The sequence below is a fragment of the Magallana gigas genome, chromosome 8, assembly GCF_963853765.1.
Source record: "Magallana gigas chromosome 8, xbMagGiga1.1, whole genome shotgun sequence".
NCBI classification, from domain to species: domain Eukaryota; kingdom Metazoa; phylum Mollusca; class Bivalvia; order Ostreida; family Ostreidae; genus Magallana; species Magallana gigas.
In genome coordinates this window covers 20,080,235-20,097,593 of record NC_088860.1, presented here as the reverse complement: position 1 = coordinate 20,097,593, position 17,359 = coordinate 20,080,235, and the positions used below count along the sequence as shown (strand labels likewise).

The window sequence follows — 17,359 nt, the reverse complement described above, 5'->3', positions numbered from 1 at the left end:
AAAATATTGCATATAGGGTACCCTCATTGTACGGATAACTCCTCCTACAGTTCTCAAGATAGGAAATTTTTCTTTTGCAGATCAGTTATACATATATCAGAGGTGTGCTTATTGCTAGGAGTTTGGTTACTGATAATTTATGAAAAAAAATTGCTTGTATTTTGGTTACTGATAATTTATGGAAAAAAAATTAAGTCATTTTTTGGCAAAATATTGCATATGATATAGCGTACCCTCATTGTACGGATAACTCCTCTTACAGTTTTCAAGATAAGAAGTTTTTCTTTTGCAGATCAATTATACATATATCAGAGGTGTGCATATTGCTAGGATTTTGATTACTGATAATTTGTGAAAAAAATACCAGCTTTTGAAGTTAGTCAATTTTTAGCAAAATATTGCATATAGGGTTACCTCATTGTACGGATAACTATTCCTACAGTTTTATAGATAAAAAATTGTTCTTTTGCAGATTAATTGTACATGTATCAGAGGTGTGAATATTTTTAGGATTTTTATTTCTGATTATTTATGAAAAAAATACCAGCTTTTGAACTTAGTCTTTTTTTAGCAAAATATTGCATATGAGGTACTTTATTTCACTGGATATGGGTTGACATGGATTATGGATACAGTTCACATATAAAAAGAAAACCCAGTTAGCTGTCTCGTTGACAGCTTTTCACTTGTTTAAGAAATTATTTAGGTTTTTACTCTTCAAATTAACTTTAACTCGACGCCATTGTGGCCCTTCAGGCCTTTGATTTATGACTTATGAATGGAAATTATTTTGGATTGATGATTTAAGATGCAGTTCTTTTCAATAATATTTTTTCTTTAGGAAAGCGTCAAGGATTCAAGAGATGGACAGATGAAAGTCAGAAGAAAGGGAATAGAATGCGGCAAGATGTGCCCTGGAGTAGTCGCTGTTGATCAGAAAATATCATTTTCCTGGTTTCTAGAATGTTGAAAGAAAATTTGTGAGTTTAAGGAACTATGAAGTGAAAACAATTATGGAGTTATTGGAAGTCAGTGTATTGAAAACTAATTTCTACAATCTTTTGTCAACTATGAAGACCATAAAACATCTGTTGCATTATCTTAAAGGTCAATTTTCAGATGATTCCAACTGGACCAGTCAGAATGATCATCTGAGGCCTATATTTGATCATTTGTGTGCTGTGATTGAAACACTTCGCTGTAGTCCCATATACTACTATGACTGCTGTTCCTGTGTTTGTATGTAATGGAAAAAATGCTTTTTCCGACAAACCACCATTGGCCTACTACTTTGTTTCAACACTTCCTTGAAGTTGGCATTAACTGCTTTGGTATTTTTGTACCTATGTAATGTGTTCACAAACTGGATGTTATGACAAATGTGAAACTATTAATGTGTTCTATGACAATTTCTGTGTCTGCTTATTTAAGGCATATGGGTGAAAATCAAGCCCATACAGTGTTATTGTGCCATTCTTGCATTTCTGCCATGTTTCAAGCTAATGAAGAATGAAACTGATTTCTGAAAAAAGCTTTTTTTGACAAGCTTTGTTAAACTTTGCCTGACATTGTTATTTGCCATTTGTAGCTTGAAGAGTGTAAGGGATGTTGGGATACATTGTTCTGTCACTATTTGTAAAAATTTTTGAAGAGTTTTTTTTACTACCTATTTCTCTATCAAAAATCTTTTGAACATTGATTAAAGAACTCCAAAACTGAAATTGTATAATAATGGTGACAAACTCTTTGAAAGAGAGGAAAATTGATTCTAAGAAAGGAAAGTTTGGTTCTGATATGTTTGTTCTACTGTGTATATCTTTTACTGTAAAAGTGGTTATTTATAGTGGCGTATAAGTTTATGTTTTCTATAGTCGAACAATATGCGTGGCTATTAGATATGTTACCACTCTAAAAGTTTTATTTTTACCATATTTGCGGGGCTATTTTAAGCAATATTAAGCTTACTGCTTAACTAATATAAATTTCACCCATGTGTAAATAACCACTTTAACATTATCTGATTGTCTGCTAAGAAACCAAAAATTACGACAGACAAAAGTACCGGTATACCTAAATATTTTTTTTACAATGGATAAATTTGTGTTGGCAAAAGATATGGCCTATGGGCCTCTATTCACTGGGTTTAATGTGTTCAGGAAAGTTGTTAGAAGTAAAAGTTACAACTTTGTTTAACATTCTTTCTGAAAACTATTCTACAATGTGATATTTGAAAACTGTTCATATTTGGTGCTAAATTTCAAGACTACATGTAAGTGTTCAGCTGCAACGATTGTTATCAAATTTAATCATGATACTTGTGTGTAAATTGATAAAAGGGCATTATTATTTTTATGTTACCATGTAGCTTTGTCAAGTGTTTTTTGGGAACAGTCGATTTGCATAATTATCTACCAGACTTTCAGTATATGTGAATGCTTTGCAGTCTTTTATAGAACTTAAATGTTTAGTTGCACATACTTATGTGTATTGAGAGAATGAGAAAAGAAGTCAATCTGTGATAATAACAAGTTTGTATCAAAGATGATACAGTGTGTGCTTGGAGTCCACACCAGCAGCTAGTCACTGTGCTATTGTATAAAGTGTAAAAGATAGAAACTATTCCTTACATATTTTGTTTTGTTCAAGCAGTAAGAAGTGTTTTCCACTGAACTACTATTTGCTATTCTTTTGTAATTACATACAGGATGTATGAATTTGTTGTGAATATACTGCAATTAAATGATGTTACCCCATAAACTGTTTAGATTTTTTAGGGCCCTGCTCTGCGGGCGCCTATAGTGATCACTCTGCCACCAGAGATCTCTTGTCAAGAAAATATCTTCTCTCCCCTTGCCCTTGGCCCAATCTTGCTAATACACCCACAGAGTGCCTTTGGGTAAAGGGTGTGCAGTGACCTTGAACCATGTTTCTAGGTCAAAGCTGATTTTATGAAAAATTCTTGTCTGGAGCATATCTTCTCTCCTATTGGTCCAATCTGGCTCAGACTTCACTCATGGAGTGCCTATGGTCAATTGGTGTACAATGACCTTGAATGAAGTTCAAGGGTCAAGGTCATATTGAATCAAGCAAAAATTCTTTTTTCAGAGCATATATACTCTCTGCTTGGCCCTCTTTGGCTCATACATCACATAAAGAGAGATTTCGAGTAGAGGGTATGCAGTGATCTTGAACCAAGTTTCAAGGCCAAATATGTTTGAAGTATATCATTTCTCCCTTTGGTCAAATCTGGCTCATACTTCACTCACAGAGTGCCTACAATATGCAGTGACCTTGAATGATGTTTGTAGGTTGTGTGAAGGTCATATTGGATCACATTAAAAAAAATTCCAGAGGCTATATATATTCTCCACTTGGCCCTATTTGGCTCCTACTGCACATTAATATTACTAATTAGGTTAGTTACTGACTCACTACGGAAATATATTGGGTTGATCAATCTCATAGATGGCGAGGCGAAGCCGAGCCGTCTATGAGATTGATCAACCCAATATATTTCCGTAGTGAGTCAGTAACTAACCTAATAAGTGTTTTGTTTTCCCGAGGACTATCAAGCGACATATTCATTCACAAATAGCAGTGATCTACGCAAAGCCTATACAAGATGCCTTATATCTCGTCCAATTAAACTCATTTAAACTCTTCAAAATTATCAATACCACCTTTCAAATGCGCTTTAAAAATCTTCGCTTCACCCATATTACTTACAATGTTTTGTTGCTATTCAATTTTAAACCTCTGCAGAGATTTGAGCAAATTTAGGCCTAGACGTTGCCATTTTGTTCTGCTCCAGACACAACAATGTGACGTCAATATTCAAAGGGCAACTACTCTAATTTAAAAATAATTTCAAAGGGCCACTACTCTAAATATTTTAATGACTTACTGAACACGATTTCTGTGTTAAATAATATGAAATATCGAGATGAGTAGGTGCGGCGGCGGCCAATGACGGCCATATTGCCTAATATTAATCCTCAAAGAACCTACATAGAGATATATGAGGCAATCACGTGCCATGTTTAATCCAATGAAAATGTGACATTTCAGTCTGAGGGAAAACAACAGATCTTTTGGGTTAATGTTGTGCATTGACTCTATAATTTGAACCAAGTCAATGTGAAGGTCATAGAAGATCTCTTTGTTATCAGTTTTAGACAGTAGATTATTTCCCATTTGCTTAATCTCGCTCTGGTTGAACAAAAATGGATATATGTAAGGGGTAATGATATTGAATTAAAAGTTTTATGCCGGCTGGAAAATTTCTAAGTTATAGGTCAAGGTCAAAGCAAAATTTCATCCTATTGTCCATTATTCAAGCGGGGCCCTTTGAGATGGTCACCATTTAGATGGTCACCATCTCAATGTAGTCTAGTTTATTGGGTATAACTCTCTTTCAAACAAAGACTATTTTAGCATACAGCATCAATCAACAAAGAATGGGGAAAATTGAATTCTTATGTAGGTCCAACACAGAAGGTGATGCCACTAGCATATTTTATCCCCCCCCCCCCACTCCCTCAAGCCCAATCTGGCTCATCTTTCACCCTTTGAGCAATGAGTGTGCAGTAACTTAAAAACAAGTATCTAGGCAACTGTTACAGATGAAGCCTACATGTACGAGTAAGTCCTTGTTTGGACCATAATTCTTTCGTCATGGCCAATCCATCTCGTACTTCAGCCAGAGTGTCTTTGAGTTAAAGATGTGCTTTTACCTTTGGTGGTATGGAACACCTCTATGTTGTGACGTATTATTTATTGAAAAACAGGAAAATCAAGTATAGTTTTAAAAATAGTTTCTTTCACAAAATTGTTATCCAACAGCGAAGCACAGTGGTTTGGAGAGTTCACTACAGACCTGTAAGTCACGATATCAGATCCCGCTGGGAATTTTAAAATTTTTACCTTCCCAAAACTTTTTAAAATGTACATTTTTGGTTAAATGTTGTAAATTTTGAAACTTTTAAACCAGTTAAAGTATTTTAATTATAATGTACTTTAGTCCTTATTAATATCAACGATGTCCCATACCACCTTAAAGACATTTTCTTGGTCAATGTCATAGCAAACCTTGAAATTCTTGTCACAACCATACTGTACTTCCCCCATGACATTATATTTCTACAAAGAGTGTGTGTGGTAAAATTGTGTTCAGTTTCTGTACATTACAAGGTCATAGCAAATCTGTTTGAAATCCATTCCTCTTGGTCACAATTTCAGTGATGTGTAGTTTGTTGTATTATACCTACGTGAATATTTTCTATGTAAAAATATTTAAATAACATGCTATTCTATCTAACCTTGAAATAGTTTCTGTGCTATCTGCCGATGGTGTATAGTGATAGAAACTATTCACCAGTGGCATTCAATTTCCTCATTTTTAAACACCTCTGGTGTTATCCAAGTCGCTGCGTCAAATTCAAAGTCCAATGAGCATCAAGAAAATCTGCTTTGCCAACAAATAAATTTTTCTATGGAATATTAAAATACCTATATTTACTGACTATTTGGATGATAGCAAGTTTATTGTTCCCCTCGACATCAACTATTTTCCTCAGCTTCGCCTGTAGGAAATGGACGCTGTTGTGGGGGGCACTAAATGTGCCATCGTTATCATAACCAGTAAATGGGTAATATATAAAATATTGAATCAGAATGAATATTGGTCATTTTGTTATTAATTTATAAACACACTGATCAGACTTGATAAAAATATATTTTAAAGGTACTGTATATTAAATGCAATCTTCGTTAGCCAAGGGTCTACGGATCATAGATCAGAGAGGGAGTGGATCGTAGACCCTTGGCTAACGAAGATGATGATAGGACCACAACAGTCAATAATTCATACATTAATATTTATTCAAGTTTTGGGATATATTTAAAATTCATAGTCAGTAAAATAAACACATCACTATGAAAACATGCAGACTTTTTACTCATCCCCCACCCCCAATTATCCGTATTAATTTTCGTATGTATATATTAATAGTCATTTTCAACAAGATTGTGTGTGGACTTTGGTGCGATACTATAATCATTTCTATATCAAAAGTCAGTATTTAGTTCATTTTGGTACTGCATGCATCATCGCAATGAAAACTTGCTGCTGTTTCCATAGTTCATCAGTTTCTGTAGCTCCCTCCATTTGAATACTCTTCAGGCTCCTCTTGGAATGAAATGCACATAATATATGGATATACAAACTTCAAGATATATGCTTGGAGAAAACTTTTTTCCTGTTATTACCCTGTGAATAACTACATTGTATTGCATTTGAAAATTGAAATGGATTAGTCTACAGTTATAGACAAAGCTTTGATGTCTGATAATGTTTGTTGATGTTGAGATTTCATCTCGGACAAATCTTTGGAAGTTTTCCAGTGATCTTCAAGGTCTGTGTAAATCTTTAAAGCCTCAGAATTGTATGAAACCTGCAAACAGAAGAATTCACAAGCATAAAGTAACATGTTACAGAATATCACAAAGCTAACAAAAACCAACACGTACATTGTATGTCTACCTATATTGTATTTATAGAAATGCATGGTAAGTTGATGGAGGATTAATATTTGGTTCCAAATTGGAAGTTCAACGTTTTTCAGTACCTGGGATTTGATGAGGGACTCTAAACAAGGCTGAATGTATTCTATTCGGCCTTCTACAAACTTTGGCAGATCTTCTGAGAGGGCTTGGTTCTGACTGTCAAATTCTGCCTTTGTTCTTTCAACGGCTTTTTTGCTCTATAAATTAAGACCTGGCTTTACACTAATATTCACACATCATTAAAGTGTTTGTTCACACATCATGTTTGTAATTTATATTTGCTTGCTTAAGCTTTAGACCTTAGCACATTGATGCAAATATTTACATGTAACATGTTTCAATGAAGTACAAAAACCTACTTACTTGTACATTGTACTTGCAATTTACAGAATATGTACTGGAGTATTAACGCTCAAATTGAGTTCACTCCATTCAGTGACGAAGAAGACGAAATAATAACTGTACTACATGTATACATAATTATTTGCTTGCCTTAAATAAGCTTTACTGTGACCCCACTCCCACCCACTACTCTGAACCCATCCCCCCCCCCCTCCCAACATCTTACCCCACTCCTACCCTGACTCACCAAATCTAGCTTAACCACATTTTGTCCTGTTCTTTCTCTGTTTTTCTGCTTCTCCACCTTGGCTTGAGATTTTTCGTACTCCTGCAAAGAAGGATAATCAGTGTATGAGTATACTTAGAGTGGTAGAAGCAGGGTTTTAGAGTACCGTAATCGGTTGTCAGAGCTAACAAATGAAAACTCTCACCTGCAAACTCTGCTCTCTTTTCTTCAAAGCAGCTTGTATACTTGGAAATATTGTATTAAGTCTAAAATACAGATCAATAAATCATTACCAGATATTGGGAATTATTGAACAGGAAACCTGTACATATAAAAGCAAAAGATGAAGATAAGAAATTGTGCACCTGATTGTTTAAAGCAAAGATTTGAATATATTTTTGTCACTACATGTACCGGTATGTCACTCAATTCACAGAAACAGCTTTCACTTAGAGAAAAACCATTTTTGATTAAATCTTAAAAAGATTATGACTCCTTGAACTGAAACATTGCAAACTCTATTTGGACTCATCCATTGAGACAAATTAACTCATGTCTCTGATGTTAGTTAAATGACTGTAAACACTCAATTTGATTTCTCAATGAATGAACACTTATAACACTCAAAACAAAAATTTCCTAACAATAACCAACTCAGAGCACTTGAATTGAATACCGGTAAATGTATGTACTTTCACTATTCTATTATATACATACACTTGTTCAGCCAACTTTGTCTCAAAAATTTGACCAGATCAAGTATTTAAGGAGTACTTAAGACTTGAGAAAACAAGAAATAGAATTTTTAACTCACTCCTATTCTTTCAGTGTATTCAGGCATGATTTTAGATACCAAAGAAACAACACAATGAGGTTCTTTCCTGAAGTCAAGGAAAACTTAGAAATTAAAGTCTAATCGTATTCTTATTACTGAAACAACTTATGTCTGTTCAGCAAAGCATTTACTCATGATTGTTCACCATATTTCAATATCCCTCCAAGAAAAATGCAAACATGGCTATTCCTAAATCACAAATGTTTGCATGTCCTTGGCCCACTCTGCTAAACAGGTGGGTATATGTTAAATTTCCTACCTCTTAACTGGATCTGCCATTGTTTTCTGAACAACAATGTTCTGAAACAAAGAACAAAATTACCAATAAATTGTGTTTTCCTTACGTATATGAACTGTAAAATTTCTTGCAGGGGGGTAGCTTTTTAATGGCTGCAAATATTTAATACATGTATCTCTAATAGTACTGTAGCGTAAAAGGAAAATTATCTCGTGGGTTCCAACAGGGAGGGGAAAAAAGGACAATGTACCAGTTCTTTGGAATGTGAGTTTTGTTTTTCAATGGCTTTTTCCCACTCAGTGACCATCTCATTCAGCTGGGCCTCGCTCTGACATACTGGGTTCAACAGGAGATCCTGGATAATCTTTTGTTCACTTTGTGACAAGGCTGAAATCATAAGGATATGTACAATATGTTTTGTGTTATAAAAATCTTTGAAATTCCATAGCAAAGTTTTATTTTTTCTTTAGAGTTTTGATGAAAACAAGTTGAATAAGTCAATCCATATACATCTAATATGTATTATATATATATATATGTATATTTAAATTTTAAAAGGGGTGTCGAAATATCACTTTTTCTTGTAGATGAAAGTATTGGCTTGTATTAGATATAGGACATTATATACCTTGTTGAACAATACTGTAGTTAAAATATTTCATAGTTTGTGAATAGTAACAGTGAGCAAATGTTATCAAAATGACTGAATTCAAAATGATGATGATGATGATGATGGTGACGATGATTAAGTCATTTTATATATCCTACCAGCATTTGATTCCATCCATCTCTTTGTGTCCTTGTATAGCTTTTTACTAGTTTCATCTAAACTGAAAATCAGAAAGTCAATCAGTAAGAAATTTTCTATTCATTCAAAAAAATTAAATGAAGATACTTAGTTTCATACAAGATCTAGAGTATATGCACTTGTATTCATAAAGGGAAAGTTGGATAGTGTTCATTGTTCAACCAATTTGAAGGCGAGTTCGTAAAATCATGGGTATTGGACAAAGTAGTCTGTAGATTTTGGAGGGTTTTCTTTCACTAATAATATGACAAATTTAATCTATTTATCTCTTAGACTTCAATACCTAATTTTATCAATAACGTGCTATCAAAAAGTCTTATGGATATTTTAAACATCATCTTTATTACAATAAAAACATATTTAAAAAAGACCCAAAGAGACCAATAATGAATATGTTAGCCGTCACTGCTTGTTTTGCTATCATTTAACTTTACCGTTCAGCAGTGTAATTTACACGTATCATGGTGTAATAGAGGATATATGTATGCTCAATTTTTGTTGTGTTCCTACCACAGGCATCTGAATTTTTATCAATCAGTCGCTTAATAAGTCATATATCGAAAAATTCTACCCCTACTATATATTCACAAGGTGTATTTATATATAGTAGGGGTAGAATTTTTCCATAAACGACTTATTAAGCAACTGATTGATAAAAATTCAGGTGCCTGTGGTTCCTACAAGCACTATAGTTCGCTATTGGGCTGATCTTTTAGCTCTCTCAGTAGAGGGAAGGTTTTTAAACCAAACGTTGTGAGTTTATGCGTTACTTTCATGCATCCCCGAATTTGTTGCATTTGTACATGTATACCTTTCTACTCTTTTAACTTCTCTTCCAAACTCCCTTTCAGTCTAAAAAAAAAAGATAATAAACATAAAATATGTATGAATATTGATTGGTCTTATATTTAACATTCTCAGATACATGTAAGTGCAAAGCATGATTTTAGTATCCCCTCATTCTGAATATGATTCATTAAGCATATTATTAAGCTACCAAAACTTACCGTTCGAGAAACAACACTCTTCTTTGGTGCCGAATATCTGTTGAATATATTCCTACAATAAGTTTTTAGTGTTCGTGAAATTGTAAACATGGTTAAGATGAAAGGGTGGAAAGGTATTAGCTTCTTCATTCCTCAGGTCCTCTATGCATGTACCATGGACAGGGAGCAGAGACATAAATAACATTTATGTCTCTGCAGGGAGGTACAATTTAATAATTTATGAATAGTTTTTAATGAACTATACCAGATAAACTCAATGAAAACGTAGTTATCTTGTTCGTTAAAGTACATACCAACTCATGTTCACATATTTCCCCTCAGCTTTCAGCTGACATCGTGAATATCTTTTGTCGACTATCGTTCCCCTCCTTGTAAACAAAAACAGTAAAGCGTTTTATTGACTGAGATGATGAATATAAAAGGGAGAATCCTGTAGTGCACGCGGAAAAATGTTTTCCGGATTGCACCCCCCCACCCCCCTCCGCGAACGCGGAAAAATGTAGCTACAGAACTTCATCTTCCCAGATAAATAGGTACGACAAACCTTTCTAATAATTTTTTTTATTGTAATATGCACATTTTGTGCATGTTCATTTATTTAAATATACTCTCATAATGATTAACAAAGCGTTTGGTGCCAGTTGAAAAAAAATTATTTCATCTCACAGCAACCACAAAAATTTGCGGTCGTTATATGAAATCGTTATTTTTTTATTAATTGCAATTAAAATCTTTGTGAAAAAAAATATATTTTTTTCATTTGGAAGAAATAAAACAATATGGAATACGGTGTATTTGGAAATAATTTTAGCGTTCTAAAACTGATCCGCTAAATGAAAAACAAGTTGTTTAAACTTTTTTACTGACAGAAATGATAATGACCTATGCCTAAAAACGTGTAGCCTAAATCCGCATTTTCAAATTTTGTACACAATTTATTGCTCCAAGACAATTTCTTCTCAATGCTACAAAATTGATTTATCAATAAAGGGGATAAACATTTGATTTCAGATGCTAGATACTAGCTTGTTTTTTGGGTTTTTTTTTTTTTTAACTCTATGGTGCATGTTTGTAAAGAAAATTTAGGATTTTTTTTACCTGTCCTACTGTACGTCTGAATATAAGTGCTCAGTATGTTCAGTATTTGAAAGAAAAAAACTTAGTTGGAAAAGTTAACATTTTCTGAACAGCAGAAAGTTTAATAGTATTTTGCAATTAAGATTTGGTTCGTGGTAATTTGTATTTTCACTATTCACGCACAAAAATAGTAATTTATGATTACACATTACATCGATATCATATGTTACCTTCATATAAAATATTTGTAAAAATGGATATTAACACATGCGCTCTCTCTCTCTCTCTCTCTCTCTCTCTCTCTCTCTCTCTCTCTCTCTCAATTAATTATTTGAGCGTAATCGATCTACTCCAGCGTGACGATTCTTCAATGACTGCACCTTACCTGTCCGCTAGATGGCACAGCATCAAAGTTATTTTTAGCGCTAGGAATCTCGCGGTCCTGTTTGACGGGCTATAGAATTTAAAGAAAAAAAACTTCACGGCTCAGGTAAACCGGTTTTGTTATTAATTCATTTAAATATGTAAAGCCAAACGAGAAGAAAACTAACTCATTCGTGAAAAAGGTCAACAATCCACACCCAGGCAAAGGTATTTCGTGCACGGGAAAGGTAGGGATACTGCAGGTGAACGCAGTTGATGAAGAATTGATACATAGACCTGTCGGACGAGTTTAACACAGGTCGGGCCGTTCATTATCTGGAGGCAAGTAAAGGCTCTCTGCATCAGTAACATCAAAAGCCTTCCAAAATGGCTTCATTTCGAGCCCTGTCTCGGGAGGGCCATGCAGCTATGAGTATGAAAGACAGTTCGGCCCGCTGGATTTTGATTCAGCAGAATACGTTCACCAATTGGGTGAACGAACAGCTAAGGGTTTCGGGAATAGAAACCACCGAATTCGTCAAAGACTTGGAGCATGATTTTCAAACAGGTGTCAGGCTTTGTCAACTTGTGGAAAGCTTACAGGGCAAGAAGATCGGGCGGATCATCAAAAAGCCCATGAACCACCATCAGGAACTGGAAAATGTGACCATCGCTCTCAACGCCATTTCTAACGACAACGTCCGATTGGTGAACATTGGTATGTCATTTGTTTACTTCAATAGATGTCTTACTTTTAATTAACAATATTTCAGAATTGCAATATAAAAAATTAAAAGGACGGTTTTTATCAAGAATGTGTGTGGGTACATACACTTGGGAAAGAGGGGGGGGGGGTAACCTGATTTGAGAGACAGATAAAATGGGTGGTTGCATACAGATTTGTAGATTAATTAAATTATTAAAACTTCTTTCCATTAGACTAGCATTCAACCTTAACATTCCTGGCTTTTCCCACATACATTAATTCTCTTTAAGCAATATTTTGATACTGTATTACTCCATAAGTATATACTTATATTCTTCACACGCCGGTATGGATTTATCAAAAGTTTTCTTATGTGATATATATCAATTATATTATGCCATTAAACCTGTGTTTACAATTACAAATCTTACTTCAAAAATTTGCTTCATTTGATTTTTATATCATTCTCATGCATATTCATGCATGCATGGATACACATTGATGCTTTATCCCATGACTCAATTTGTTAAACAATAGGCATTAGTATAGTCTTTTTCCCTTAAAAAAAAAAACCAGAACAAAAATTTGAAGAATTCATCAATGTTGACAAACAACAGTTTTGTATCCTTGACACTTTGCTTACTATCCCCAGAAGCACTAGGTCGGCTATAAGCTGGGATGAAAAATGTGCACTCTTCTTGTGAACCAGCCCTGCCCAATTCCCTGACCCCCCAAGGCAACATTTATCACTGTAGAGTTGTACTGGTCGTAGATTTAAGCAAGGATTGTTGGTTGTTAAGTCATTGTATGTACTAGCCAGTCTATATGGTGGGTCATTTTGCCATGATAGATAGGTTAGGCAGAAATACATGTATATCATATTTCAGGCTTTGTGTCTGCATGATGTTGTTTTATAATATATACTGTGCTCTACTAATGAGCAGGAAGGCTAAGCTGTTTATAAATATATGTAAAGTGATACAATTTATTTACTGACAGGTAAATTTTGTCAATACCTGTGTAACACAATAGACTAATCACCTGTCGGCATGGCCCTTGTACATTTTAGTCAATCTTCAGGTGTAGCGTAATTTCCTAGTGAAGCTTATCATTTGTTTGAGATTGTTTCTGTAGTATCAAAATTTTGTGAAGATCGAGAAACCCTAATAGGAAAGAATAATACAGATCGACTGTAGTAAAAGAAATTTGATCAAAGCAGTAAAATATTTAAAAAAATGCATTAATTTAAAAAGTTTCAAATATCCTGTAATAAGGTTTAAATTTCTCCTTTCATATAGTGTCAAATTCTACTTGGTTGAAAAAACTGAAATTAAGAAAAAGATTATTGGCCAAAATATAGCGTGTGAAACATCTATAAATGAAGGAAGCCTTGTAAGTTGTAAGAACTTGTGTTCAAACCTAAGTTGCAATAGAATATGTCCTAAACAAATGAAGAGACAATGAATTTTAAGGTTTTTTAAAAAGTTACAGAAATATCATTTTATTCAACAAGGATTTTTTTTTAAATTTTAGTTTAGATACTATAATTTATTTTTCGGGGGATGTGGGTTAGGTTGGGGTTGTGGCTTGATAAGAGGTCAGAGTAAGAAGGGTATATGTACAATATATAAGCAGTAGTTGAAGCATCCTCCTTGATTGCATTGGTAAGTTATGTCTATATATTGAGCAAACAAAGAAATGATTGGCAATAAATAAGGTGTGTTGGACTGCGAACTGTTGCAATAAATTCAAGGTGTAATGATGAATTATTGATCAGTATTGATTGAACCACAGGTACACAGGTAAAGTGTTCAGCCTGGTCTGCAAAAGTAATCAAGATCAGATTCTCCATTTTTATGTTCTTCCTTAAGAGATCTAGTTTGCAATGCCCACTGTGAAATGACGAATTAAAAAATAAGTTCCAGCAGGCCTTATTGCTAGAAAAAAAACCCTGCAATAGTAAATACAAGTGTTTACATTTTAAGTTAAATGAAGTTTAAAATGCATGATCACGCCTAACTGTTGATTTGTAAAGTTAAATGCACAAACATCTGCACAGCAGTTATGTATGGAATGTTCATGCACCGTTTGTTGCTTCTTCAATATAACAAAAAGTCGTTTGTTAAAGATGATCTTATAAAAGTAATATATTTGTCGATTTCTTCTCCTTTATAAAAATAGATGAGCCGTTTGAATGCACAGACAATAGTACTGCATGTTACTTGATGCATTTTCTCCATGTGTATTTTAAAAATACATGTTCCTGTGCATAGCGATTATTTTTGGATAGAACAGATAGGAAATCTGCAAAAAGTACGGAAGACAATTGAATTCAATAACTGAAAAGTGAACTTATAACTCTGCTTGCCGTACATATTTAAGCTTTCAGATTATGCAATAAGCTGTTACAAAAAACTCAAAAGCAATATTTGTAATGCATGTTTAAAAAACCCTCTGCAAAACTGAAATTTTCATGGATTGAGAAATCACAAAGGTACGGTACTGGTTTCGCTTTAGAAAACTTGGTAAACCAGTTTCATCTATGATGTAAGTAGTTTTGGTGTGCTATGGCCAAGAGCAATCTGGGTGGATTTAAGATTTTTCAAGGGGGTTTAACATCAGTAATTTGAAAGGATCTCTGTTGGGATGTTGTTCTTTGAACAGTTATTCTTGTGAATTTAACAGAGCATTTAAATACCTTCCCTGTAAGCTTTGATTGAGATGACCTTGGGAAAAGATATACCTGTAGAGCTTTTTGAATATTGGCTCAAAAATGATTTGTTTAGATAAGCTCTGGACATGAGAGAGAGAGAGAGCCAGAGAGAGAGAGAGAGAGAGAGAGAGAGAGAGAGAGAGAGAGAGAGAGAGCATTGTCCATTCTTATGCATTAATTGTGCAATATATATATTTTTAAAATTAGAACATTTATTTTAATTCTCAGTGCTGAAGAATTCATGCAAGGATTGTCAGTATATTGTAATGTTTGATTTATCAGTCATAAAACATTCTCTGCAAGAGTTAAGTACATGTATATGTTGAGTGTTTGACTTAATCCTCCTCCAGAGTACGTTTTTTGGAAGAAAAGGGACCTTAAGCAAACACAATTTAAACTTATATTTGCATTTTGAAATGCCGATTTACTGCAGTCACCTGACCTTGCTTGCAGGTGAAATGTTCTGTTATTTTGTTATTTACTGGAAACAAAGAATATTTTACTGAAAACTAAAAGTGTGATTGATTAAAATATTGTGCAAACACTGCCATAACTGCAGACTTACATTAAAAAGGTGGTTATAGGTTGAATACCTCACAAATTAAAAACTAGGGTATAAATCTTAAATTAGTGTAAAACACACCACACCACTGTACCAAAATTTAAATTCCTGTTTTCCAGGCCCAGAGGACATTGTGAATGCAAACCTGAAGCTTATTCTAGGTCTGATATGGCACCTGATTTTGCGATACCAGATTGGGAAGACCAAGTTCCCCACAAAGAAGCTGATGCTGGCCTGGCTGCAGGCCGTTATTCCAGAATGTGCAGTCACAAACTTTACCACAGACTGGAACAGTGGAATTGCCCTACAGTATGTTAAGATTCAGAAAGCGTTATCTCCCTTTACAATTTAAGCAAGTTATTCCCCTTTAAAGTCAATATTAAAAGTGTCAGGCCACCTTTAAAAATTGCTTCTTTTGTTCTTTTACGACTTGTTGTTGTAACTTTGCATTGGAAGGTACATGTATGTAGGTAATTATTTTCTCAAATATTTGTAACATAATAAAATTATAACTATGATTATATTAAGCATTATAACCATTATAGGTAACTATATAATTAATGTTTCAGTAAGAAAATCATACTTTTAAATACATGCATGCATATAGAACTTATTGAAATAAAATATTGAATTTTTTTTTTCAAAAACTTTGAATCATTATGACACTTAGTGAGTTTTCGAGTTGTTTGTTGACAGTGCCCTGATAGACTTCTGCAGACCTGGGCTGTCCCCCAACTGGAGGCAGATGAGTAGGAGTGATGGGTAGGTCAAAGTAAAAGGGTCAGGTAAGGAGAAAGTATACCAGTATAAATGTTAGGGAGATTAAGGAGTGGGCCTTCAAAACTTTCAGAGGCATATAAGATACAGTGTAGTTTTCTATTGCTTACAACAAGTGGTTTTGGAATGGACATATCTACCTCTGTCATATGCATCTAATTTTATTGCATAACATCATTCTTAATACTTTTTATGCTATTATGGGTGTATTTTTTTAATATTACTGTTTTATTAGGTTAAACAATTGTAAGAGTGCTATGGAGCTGGCCAAAAGGGAGTTTGACATCCCTCTGGTGGTTCGCCCCGAGGATCTGTCAAGCCCCGACCTTGACGAGCTGTCTGGCATGACCTATCTCTCCTACTTCATGAAAGTGGACTCTCCCGGTTACCATGCCACCTTGAATATGGTCCGAAGGCTTCTCAAAAAGGGAACCGTGAACAATTTTACAGTAAGAAATGAACAAAAATTAAGAGACCCCAGCTTCATCTCTTCTTTTTTAACACAAAGACAGATATGAATTGAGCGGAGATATGTCATATGAGTAACAATGGTGTCTCCTTTTTATTCCTTTCAAAACTTAGGGGGGATAAGATTAAAAATCACTAACTGTGTGTATGTGGGTGTGTTAATTAGTATGTCTGTGTGTTAGTGTGCTTGTGTCAAAATCTTGTGGAAGATAAGTAACATTCTATTCATTTCCGTTGTAATTATTGGCGAGTTTATTCTTACAATTTCCAACAAAATTGAGGTATACAACTCAAATTTCAAGAATGAGTTGTTAAAAGAGCCCATTAAACAAATGTTAATTTGATTTACAACTTCTAAAATAGGTATTAAAAAAAAATTGCCGTTGTAAAGGCATACTCCACTTGGTGGGATTTTTGTGTTAATTTTTAAAAAATATTTATTCATTCTTTTATACATACATAATTTGTGTGTGTGTGTGGGAGAGAGAGAGAGAGAGAGAGAGAGAGATTAACAGATTGGAAAAAGAGAGATAAGAGACAAAGGGGAGAAAGGGACACTCCCTTTTTCTCGAATGATGGAAATGAGCAAAGATTGGAAAGTTCTCTCCCTTATTTCAAAACATTTATGAAATTTCAATGAATAACAGGTAATTGCATTTTCTTGATAAGGAAG

At 34.1% G+C, this 17,359-nt stretch overlaps 3 protein-coding genes across 8 annotated transcripts in view; 2 read left to right on the top strand and 1 right to left on the bottom strand.

The window, feature by feature from the left end:
- Positions 1-2,757, top strand: part of LOC105335671 (uncharacterized) — a 28,309-nt gene extending 25,552 nt beyond the window's left edge. For both annotated transcript variants that reach the window (XM_034472082.2, XM_034472081.2), the window contains one exon: positions 842-2,757. In XM_034472082.2, coding sequence (XP_034327973.2) covers positions 842-933 — 92 coding nt within the window. In that variant the 3' untranslated portion in view covers positions 934-2,757. The remainder of the gene's footprint in view (positions 1-841) is intronic.
- Positions 2,758-5,862: 3,105 nt separating this feature from the next.
- On the bottom strand, positions 5,863-10,436 carry LOC105335672 (bridging integrator 3). Its single transcript, XM_011439682.4, has 10 exons — positions 10,314-10,436; positions 10,021-10,072; positions 9,825-9,865; positions 8,974-9,035; positions 8,456-8,592; positions 8,227-8,267; positions 7,338-7,398; positions 7,154-7,234; positions 6,627-6,761; positions 5,863-6,452 (listed from the first exon to the last, which is right to left on the bottom strand). The coding sequence occupies exons 1-10, from the start codon at positions 10,319-10,321 to the stop codon at positions 6,312-6,314; spliced, it is 759 nt and encodes a 252-aa protein (XP_011437984.3). The 5' UTR covers positions 10,322-10,436; the 3' UTR covers positions 5,863-6,311.
- Positions 10,437-11,575: 1,139 nt separating this feature from the next.
- Positions 11,576-17,359, top strand: part of LOC109619691 (filamin-A) — a 40,404-nt gene continuing 34,620 nt past the window's right edge. Inside the window, exons 1-4 of one of the 5 annotated variants that reach the window (XM_034472083.2) lie at positions 11,576-12,178; positions 15,561-15,750; positions 16,138-16,203; positions 16,454-16,667. In XM_034472083.2, the coding sequence (XP_034327974.2) occupies positions 11,848-12,178; positions 15,561-15,750; positions 16,138-16,203; positions 16,454-16,667 (801 nt within the window). In that variant the 5' untranslated portion in view covers positions 11,576-11,847. The remainder of the gene's footprint in view (positions 12,179-15,560; positions 15,751-16,137; positions 16,204-16,453; positions 16,668-17,359) is intronic. The other 4 variants (XM_034472085.2, XM_066069964.1, XM_034472086.2 and 1 more) reach the window with 4 other exon arrangements.

What these genes read in the sequence shown, in the direction of transcription:
- LOC105335672 (XM_011439682.4), bottom strand. An exon ending in GAAGTTAAAAGAGTAGAAAG is followed by an intron (nt 9,036 to 9,824) that starts GTATACATGTAC and finishes TCTGATTTTCAG; the next exon opens with TTTAGATGAAACTAGTAAAA. An exon ending in ATGGCAGATCCAGTTAAGAG is followed by an intron (nt 7,399 to 8,226) that starts GTAGGAAATTTA and finishes TCTGTATTTTAG; the next exon opens with ACTTAATACAATATTTCCAA.